A 9,973-nucleotide genomic window follows, 5' to 3' on the forward strand; every position below is an offset into this window, starting at 1 on the left:
CTATAAGTCTCTCTCTCTCTCTCTCTCTCATTCCGTGTCTCTATCCCTCTGTGGATTTATTAACGTGTCCGACGGAAACTGCTAACAAGGGCAATTCTCTCGAGCTTAAACAATGGTTGTTACAGTTCCCAACTCGATTAACGTCGACACATCGTACCCTGTATTGTCCCTTAATTGCCGCCTCGTTATGTTAATTACCGCGTATTGTGGCATTTGTAAAGGAGATACTATTATCAGCCCCTCACTAGGCCAAGATGTCTCCGGTGGGTGGCGGCCCAATAGTGCCGAAGCGACCCTTCACCGTGACATACTGGAGAGTCTCGACCTAAGCTGTGTTTGCTTACCCTTATTTACACTTAACCCGTGTTGCGCTACCACTTAGTATGTACAGCGAGTTGTTATGGAGCGTTAAGAGTCAATGAGGATGTTAAATTACTCACCTTGTTAGCTGCAAATGCCAGTTGAGGATATGATCGAGTATTGCTACACTTGACTTGCATTATTAAAGAACATCTCATTTCCCCCTCTCTTTAAGGTTTCTGAACCTCGTTATATACATGAAAGAAAAGTAAGAAAAGACGAAAAGACAAACAACTTACAGATACATGATCATCTAATGGAAAAATTATAATACATTCGTCACCCACGTTTGTTTGTCTGTTTGCCTCGTTAAAATCAACCCTTATATCTGAGGGTTGTGACCACAGTCCTCCATTCTAAGCCTTTTCAGGCTGTTTTTGCCAATCTTACAAGATTTTTTATCTTTATGGGGAACCAGTTTTAATTCACTCATCCCAGTTTCAGCCTTCCCCTGGCCCTCCTACCCTTAACTTTGCCCATTAATATTTCTGTTATTATTCCCCCATTCTTTCTTTTTCTGTACATTTCAAGTGTTTCTCTTGACGGTATGGCTAACCTTAGTACTTCTTTGTTTGTTTTCTGTCAGTGTAACTTATTCTTAACATTCGCCTATACCAACACATTTCAAAGGCCTTCAAAATTTTTCTTGTGTCCGCTGATATTGTCCACGCTTCTGATCCATACAACAGTCATTATCATATATAGCCTTTCAGCAGCTTTTTACTCATTTTTTTTTTAGATTATTTAATACTGGTTTTGCTTCACACATATAATAGTACTTCCCAAATACACATTTTTTTAAGTTCCCTGTTGCCCACACAAAATTATATTTAAGGATCTATCTTCAATTTGGAAACAACCATTACTTTCGTTTTTGTATCATTAATTTTTAAGCCATATTCTTCACCTTTTCCAGTAATCGATTTACCAGTTTTTGTAACGCCTCACAGTGTATTTTTTATATTACTTTACCATGAACTGTTATTCCTTCATTGCCACTTATAACTTCTCTCAATAAGAATTTTGAATATATAAGATGTCTAACTTTTAACCAATTAGTATATTCATTATTTACTAACACTACAGCCTTCTGTTGCCATTTTTTTTTTTACAATTCTAGTATCTCCTTCATTAATGCCCATTATTTCCAAGACCTCTATAAGTTTATTGTGCTTTACCAAAAATGATTTTCATAATCAACAGAGCAGATATATAAACTTCTTTGGACCTCTAAAAGCCCTTTGACTCAAAATTCACGAGCCAAATACAGCTTCTCCAGTGTCTTTTTAATTTCTAAATTCATTTTGATGTTAAGATAATTCACTGTTTATTCTAAAATTTATTCTACTTTTTTTTTAATAAAACTTTGCAAGCATGACTTTTTATGTTAATTGTTCTAAATTGTGTGCATGTAAGGCTCCTGGCTTTTTAGGTAATAATACAAATAGTGATAATTTGAAATTACTGGGAAAGATTCCCTTTGAAATATATATCTAATAACATATTCCCCCACTAATTGAACTATCTTTGACCTTCCTTTTTCACATCTCAGTGTCTTTTTACAAAACCCACTTGGTTACACCAACCCCAACTGTAACTATTAATTTCCTAACTCTCCTGAGTTTAGCTTCAGCCTCAAACTGCCTCAATTCCTTTCTTTTTATTTAGTCATAATTTCAGCAGTATTACCCTTTCACTTAGAAACCATCATAAAGATCAGTGTGTATCTTCTATTGTTCATAAATGTGATGTATTTGGATTCTGTGAGAGCAAACTCACTAACGATATTGAACGCTTGTATAACATCCCTAATTATAATAAACCCATGGAGCCAATACGTCATGACACAGTGGTGGTGTCGCGTTATATGTTGATATTAAGTATAACAATTCAGTGACAGATGAGTTAAAAGTCCAGGAGAGTGTTTTCACTGAAATACGTAACGAAACACGAAATATTCTGGTTTTCACTGAAATACGTAACGACACACGAAATATTCTAGTAGGAGTAATTTACAGAAAACCCCACACCAATGTAAGGAACTTTCTTGATCGGAGTTTATCTCTATCATAAGTTGCTACCTTACAGATTTCAAAGATGATCTACTAAAATCAGAGACGGACACTCAGTAATAGACGTTCTTGCTACCTGTCATTCTAAGATCTTCTTCAACACAATAACCAAACCCACTAGAGTAACTGCACTGTGATAGATCATATCTGGTCTAACAACATTCCTAACAATCTTGCAAGTGGAATTTTTTATAACAATATCTCAGAATGCTTCTCAGTTTTTACCATGTCTAGTGAAGTCACAATACAATACAGAGACTAATGCGCCGACAATATACTCCTGTTCGAAAACGACTCAATGAATGCTTAGTGGTATCTTGTCTACGCTTCCGAAAGCCCTTACGTGATAGGCTGCAACTCTTCTTGCATCTTTAATACTTGCTTCCTCCTCAAGACTAACTTAATAAAACGTATGTCTTTCTCCAAGCCCTATATCACAAGTGATAACAAGGCAATGATAAAAGAAAACTACAAACTCAAAAAAAAATTTCATAAAGACCCAGAACTTTCGGTCAGTCTAACCCAGTGTTTCTCAAACTTTTTCACTTTATTCCCCTCATGAGGAAATCTCAACATCCTCGTGGCCCTCCTTCAGTTCTCTCCCAAGCCCCTCACAAATAATGATGAAAATAAACTGTTTTGGTTCTATTCCTTTATTTTAATGTTTACAATCATCAAACAGAATGCATATTTTGTTACAGTTCAATGGGATGGATGACATTGTTTCCTTTCAGTCAGTCGACTGATTCGAGGTTGAGTCACTGATAAGGCACATCTCATGTCTGGGTTCACATGTAACCGGTTTCGGCTTTTATCTCTATTTGAAGAAGGTGGAGAAACCAGATTCACATAAATAAGTAGTAGAAAATGGCAAGAGGACTCGAAGTGTGATCTCACTAACTTTTGGATATGACTGATACATTGAGCACCAGAATACAGTCAGAGATTTTTCTTTATAGAGGTCTCTGGCAGCAGATTCGTTCCTGAGATCAAGGAATTCGTCTTGACCATCGTCGGGAATGGCAGCAATATCAAGAGTGCCAGGGAAAGGATTCCTCACCAATTTCCCTTCTTCCTCCTCGAATTCTGGGAAGTACCTTTTGAGCTCACTTTCCAAGGATTTTAAGTGCTGAATTATTTCATTTTTGAGCGATGGGTCAAGTACATGATCCTCTTCAATCTCGTCAAGAACAATTGAGATATTCTCAAACTTGACAACATTTCCCTCACTGACTTTCCTTTGCCAGTTCTGGAGTTTGTCAAGAATTGCACGAATACAATCCATGTGGTGAAACACATTTCTTTCCTTGCTTTGTAGCTTGAGATTCAGCCTGTTTAGCTGCTCAAATATGTCTGCCAGGTACGCAAGACGTGGCTCCCACAACACCTCGTTGAAGTGACTTAGTAGACCAGCCTTCCTTTTCATTTCCAATAACAACTTAAGTTCTCCCCGAAGTTCGAACATTCAATTCACAACATTACCCGTGGAAAGCCATCGCACTTTGGAGTAAAAGAGGAGGTTTTCATGCTCTGAATCCATGCCTCTACAGAGGTTCTGGAAAATGCGAGAGTTCAAATCTCCTGCTTTCACAAAGTTAACGCATTTTACCACTGCCTCCAGGATCTTGCAAAGGGCTTCAGGGAGGGCTTTCGACTCAGGTGCAAAACGATGGATCATACAATGAACCTCTTTGGCATTCCGAGCTACTTCCTTGACGTGCTTCTGTAACCCCGATTTCGATCCCAGCATCGCCGGAGCCCCATCAGTACAGCCTCCACAACAATTTTTACAGGTGATCCCGTTAGCTGTGAAGAAAGAAGTCAACTTTTCCATCACATCGAAGGCTGTTGTGATAGTTCCAGCTGTGTATATTCATCCTTGATGTCACGCAAGAATACATACCTAACAAACACGAGTAGCTGTGCACAAGAACTCACATCAGTTGTCTTATTTAACTGTAATGTAAACATACCAGTTGGAGACGATTTAATCTCCTGTATCACTTGTTCCATGATATCATCTGACATTTCACTAATTTCCGTTTCACCGTGTCGTCTGACAAGGCAATCTGCTGAATCTTACGTTCACTTGCCACTCCAAGAACCCGCTAAATTAAAGTTTCACCAATCGTGTGGGCCTTCTTCTTCTTTGCTATATCAATGTAAACCTCATATGATGCCTCAACTACACTTAAGTTCTGTTGTTGGAAGGCACCATTCTCATCCGGTCTCTGTTTTCCCAAACTCCGTTCATGGCGCTTGAAGAAATCGGGGTCTCTCTCCGCATACTGGGGGTGGATTGTCGTCAGATGATGCTTCAGCCTACTAGGCCTCATGGAATCGTTCCCCAACACTTGAAACACAACACACACTGAGGTTTCTCGATGCCATCAGCGAGGATTGATGTAAATCCGAAGTTAATGTATTCACCATTGTACTTCCTCTTCTTAGCAACACTGGCAGCCATCGCAATTCTAAGGAAATTATAAAAAAAAACAGAAATATAAGACAATCATGAATCTCTTGGTTTTGCTAAAAAAAAATAATCTCTCTCTCTTGTCTCACTCTCAATAATAATCATGTTTAATAAAGGTACAGTTGCCTAGAGCTATGCATTGTAGGTCTTTCCGCGAGCATTTACGGGGTGTCCCACTGGAAATATGTCCCTGCCTCTCTCCCTCCCTACCTGCTCCCTGAGTCACTGTGAGTTTGAGGGAGGGAGGGAGGGAGGGAGGCAGTGATCAGGCAGGGAGGGATGCAGGGGGCATGCAGGCAGGAAAGGAGGCAGGGACATTTTGCTGGGATACCCTATACATTGTGTGCACCTAGTCTTGCATATGCATTTGAACAGTTCTCTAGAGCCTTTTCTTGCTGCGGGAAATTTTCTCCAAACACCTTACAAATCTTTCCAGCCCCACTCTGCTGGACTACACATACTCGGGTCTCTCTTTAAGACCTTACCCCATTTATGATCCACCTCATACACGGCTCATTGTGTATGCTGAAGTACGGCTGATGTGATGTTTCCAAAATGTCTACATTGTGATAGAAGGTGAAACCTTGCCTTATTGACTTACGAAATATCACTGGTTAGATCATCGAGAAGCACCACAACCGTTCAATCAATGCTTGCCAGTCTGATGGAATGTTCTGAGGGCTGTTGGACAACACCATAAACATAAAGGCTCGAGTCGCTTCAGGAAACAAAATCTATATCTGCTATACTGGCTTTATTTTTTGGCCAATGCCTCGAAAATGCAAAACTGTATCACAACCTGTAAAGCCGTGAAAAATGGCAATGACATTGATCTTTGGGCTACAAGGGTAGATGTCATTTCATGAACTGACACATACTTAAAGTTGTGTTCCTTGCCAAAACCCACTCACAATTCACTGACATAATTTTTTTTCTGTCAAGGCAATTGCGAATAACATCATCTGTGTCTACAGTACCAATGAGAATTTTAGTTGATTTTCTTCCTTACAGCATCATACATATGTAGCATAACAGGTGTGTCAGCTTCCGCATGAGGGCAAAGTTGTAAATATTCTAGGGCTACATGAGTTTTGCACAACACATTAGGACCCGTTCCCTTATATACTTCTTTTCTCCTGGAGCATTTTGCATAGGTAATGAGCTCGGTGAGAAAATCAAACAGCTCCACCAAGTTATCACTCTCTCATAGAAAGTCCTTCCAGTTGCTCGCCACTTTAGAACTGCATCGTACCTTCTGTCACTTGCCTATCTCAAATGTCAGTCGTAAGAGACTTTTGCAGATATACATCCAACCTATATCTCCACGATGGACATTTTTGAGACAGACTCATTAACTGAGATACGAACTTTTGATGCTAACAGATGAACGAGTGTTAGACCATCAAAGACCTCTGTGTCCACTGCTGATGTACTTGAAACAGGAACGGACGGATATTTCCCGAAGTCAGCTTTGTCCACTCCACTGAAGGTGACAATTATCCATTGTCAAAAAGAGCAGGCGGGAAAGAATTATTTTCGTACTGAAAAAATTCCTCTGGTTTCCTTCTTGTACCAGCCCTAAAAAATAGTAACTGGACATTGTTTCACAGTCTTCCTTCCAAAAATCTGCAGTTTGTTTCTCTCTTCAAATAGCAATTTTTCTTGGATGTGAATAAAGTGCCAGCTTGTTTCGACTAATGACATGGGTGATTGACTTTGTATATGTAAATAATCTCTCTTTAACAACGGTGTTATATTGGTATTTTACTATGTTTTCTATGTTCTTCACTGTATCCACAACTCTGCTGTCTAAGGTTAAAAAATCTGTGCTCTCCTCCATAAACGGATTCTCCAATTCATTGAGAATTGACACAACGGGCTTCACTTCAGCTGCAAATGACTGTTGGTTTGCTGCTGTCTATTCATGGTGACATACATTATTTCTGTTATGCTGTGATCGATAGTTACCCGTAAATTCCATAAGTATCTTGGTTGCTTCAGGACCTGCAGTCATCCATCAGCGAAAAACACTGGGATTCTGTGTCAATCCAACAGCTCCTCCAGAACCCTTTACCTACCCATTGTTCTGATCATGCCCCTAATCTCTTGTTATTGGTGAGAAAAGATTTGGAGTTTTGCAAACCACAAAGTGGCCAGCATTGAATTCAGTGGCAACAATTCAATTGGATCTGTGGGGACCAAACTAACCATGTTCCTTATGTGAACTGGAAGCCATAGAGCCTAATTAGCTTGATTTAAGGCAAAGAACCATGGAATAAGTTATAATAGGGTATTTATATACATTTCAAAACTACGTTCTCGATGAGCTCCTGAAATCACATTACAATTTAAGTTTCTCCATTGATCGTAAACATCATTAAATGAATAAAACATCAAGATGTTTGTGCAATTTTGTACTTAAACTAAATAATCGTGAAAAGCATATAGCATAAGTAAATATAGATAAGTTATAATTGAAGAAAATTTCTAGGAATTCAGATATGACATCAGAATCGCTAAATGTTGATTAGAAAAGATTATATGACCCTTTCATATTGCACTTCCGAACACCACCACTAGGGGGTAACACTAGCCTTCAGAGGGCGCTGTCAAGGTAGTTTCTTTCATGTGTAATGTGATGTACCTCCTTGCTACCCACAACATTAAGGAAAGGCAAAGTTGACAAGTAAAAATACAGAGTGAAAAATCTAGCGGTTGAATTACGGGGATGCAGCAAGTAAGGAGCACACACACAAGAATCAATGTTCGTGACAGACAAATTTAATCTAGGAAAGGGATAAGAAGATAACCATGTAAACTGAGTAATTTAATAACATTTATATTAAGTATTAATTAAGTTAGTTAATTAGGTACATTAAATAGCAAGTAAAACACAAAATCTGCAATTATCAAAACAAAAGTAACAACTATGCATATGCATTATTCTTACTTTAAACATTAAATACACCTATATAGAACAACACCAAATCCTGATAAAAATGGCAGCTCAGGTAGCAAGTCGAGGTTGCTATGGCCAACCACAAGGAACCAGGGATTAATGCCGTAGTCCACTACCATCAAACCATCACAAGTTCACAACATCACCAGTAGTAGTCCTTAATACAAATTGCCGGGAGAAGAGGAACACAGTAGGCCGCACAGAAGAAACTCAGCTTACCAGGCAGACACACTTGTCTCGATAGAGTCGATACCGCTGTCTCATAGTCAAATCCGAAACTGGCCTCATAGTTGGATGGGAAACTGGTTCTGAAACGGTGTTCACTGGGGTCGAGTAACTTCGTGAAGCAGTTTCTTCTCCTGGTGTCAAGTTGGAGCAAGTGACGGTTATGGTGGTAGAGTGAGGAGCGGACAGAGTATATGTGCACCAAGTCTGGTGTTTGTCTCTAAAAGTGCATGATTCAAGTTGTTTGAAGAGCTAAGCTACTTGACTACTAACTGAGGTAGGTAGCCCTTATGATTTTCTTATTGGTAAAGATATTTAAAGTGATCCTGTTGTAATTGAATGTACTTCTGCTGCTACTGTTTTAAGTAAAGGAACTTCTGCTGCTATTGCTGTAAATAAAAGTACTTCTGCTGCTACTACTGTAAATAAATAAAGCTATTTCTGTTGCTACTGTTGTAAATAAAAGTACTTCTGCTGATACTGTTGTAAATAATGGTACATCTGTTGCTACTGTTGTAAATAAAGGTACTTTTGCTGCTACTGTTGTAAATAAAGGTATGGCTACGGCTACTATTGTAGATAAAGGTACTTCTGTTGCTACTGTTGTAAATAATGGTATGGCTGCTGCTACTGTTGTAAATAAAGTACTTCTGCTGCTACTGTTGTAAATAAAGGTACTTCTGTTGCTACTGTTCTAAATAAAGGTACTTCTGTTGCTACTGTTGTAAATAAAGGTACTTTTGTTGCTACTGTTGTAAAGGAGAGTACTTCTGCTGCTACTGTTGTAAATAAAGGTACTTCTGCTGCTACTGTTGTAATTAAGGTATTTCTGCTGCCCTTACCATAGGTGCTCTTGTGCTATTATTTCGGAGATTTATGCTTTTGTTACTGATCCAGATAATTTCACTACCGGTATAATTGGCCAACTGGCAATGTAACTACAACTAGTAAACATACTCTGCTGTTACTTGTAATAGCTCGCATCATCCTTCCTACTTTTCCACGGCATTCGTACTTGTGGTGTTGTTTTTCTTCTACTTAAGGCTTCACCTGTACATCCTCGACTCTCCCCTGGATGTTTCAACTACCCGGAAATCGGCGTCTGGTGAGCCCTGATACGCCTCTCAGTCCGTTACCGTTACCCTGGCGCTCAGGATCTCCACCTCTCCTCCTTGTTGCGCCTTCTTACTTGACTTTCATCTTTGGTTTGAGGTTAGGATCTCTTCTGTTTCTCGACGGTCTGCTACTGGTTATACGTTATGCGGCTGTCTTTTAACACATTTGGTTGATGTTTGTTTTGCTCGTCCTGATAAAGTATTTTTATTATTTTTCTATTAATGGTTCCAGTAAACAGGAGAGGATAATAACAGAAATATTAATGTAGAAAGTTGGAAGTAGGAGGGCCAGGGGACGGAGAGACTGGGATAGGTTGAATTAGATTTAAAACTGGGTCCTAGAAATACTAATACTTGGAAGTTGGTAAAACAGCCCGAAAACGTTTAGAGTGGTCTCCAACCCACAGATATGAGACAGAACTCACATTCGTTGAATGATTAATGTACTTATCCACATATTTTTCTTTACAGGGCTGTAACTTATATATAACTCATTTTATAGTTTAATTTCTTGTTTTATTTGACGAAAGTGATACTGGCAAGTGCAATATCGTACATCAACCCTATGTAGTGATGGACCCTCAGCCTCTCTGCTTCAAGTCGACCATAACTTGTATATTAAATGAGGCAGATGCTCGTGCCCTGACAACATGGCTCCCTCACACCCTACAAGAATGCTTAATGATTGGTCGATATTCTTCGGCGACGTTGCTACTGCTCGGTTGTCTTACTGTATTGGTATATACTGATCGATATTTTTCATCGA

The 9,973-nt window shown here is 39.1% G+C and overlaps 1 protein-coding gene across 1 annotated transcript; it reads right to left on the reverse strand.

The window, feature by feature from the left end:
• Positions 1-244: 244 nt before the first annotated feature.
• LOC121871662 (zinc finger BED domain-containing protein 5-like) lies at positions 245-3,858 on the reverse strand. Its single transcript, XM_042374074.1, has 2 exons — positions 3,370-3,858; positions 245-310 (listed from the first exon to the last, which is right to left on the reverse strand). The coding sequence occupies exons 1-2, from the start codon at positions 3,856-3,858 to the stop codon at positions 245-247; spliced, it is 555 nt and encodes a 184-aa protein (XP_042230008.1).
• Between the last annotated feature and the right edge of the window lie 6,115 nt (positions 3,859-9,973).

This window comes from Homarus americanus, unplaced genomic scaffold (genome assembly GCF_018991925.1).
Source record: "Homarus americanus isolate GMGI-L3 unplaced genomic scaffold, GMGI_Hamer_2.0 scaffold39675, whole genome shotgun sequence".
Classification (NCBI taxonomy): domain Eukaryota; kingdom Metazoa; phylum Arthropoda; class Malacostraca; order Decapoda; family Nephropidae; genus Homarus; species Homarus americanus.

What these genes read in the sequence shown, in the direction of transcription:
- LOC121871662 (XM_042374074.1), bottom strand. Translation starts at nt 3,858, where the DNA reads ATGAAAAGGAAGGCTGGTCTACTAAGTCACTTCAACGAGGTGTTGTGG. An exon ending in ATAAAGAAAAATCTCTGACT is followed by an intron (nt 311 to 3,369) that starts GTATTCTGGTGC and finishes GAGACTCTCCAG; the next exon opens with TATGTCACGGTGAAGGGTCG.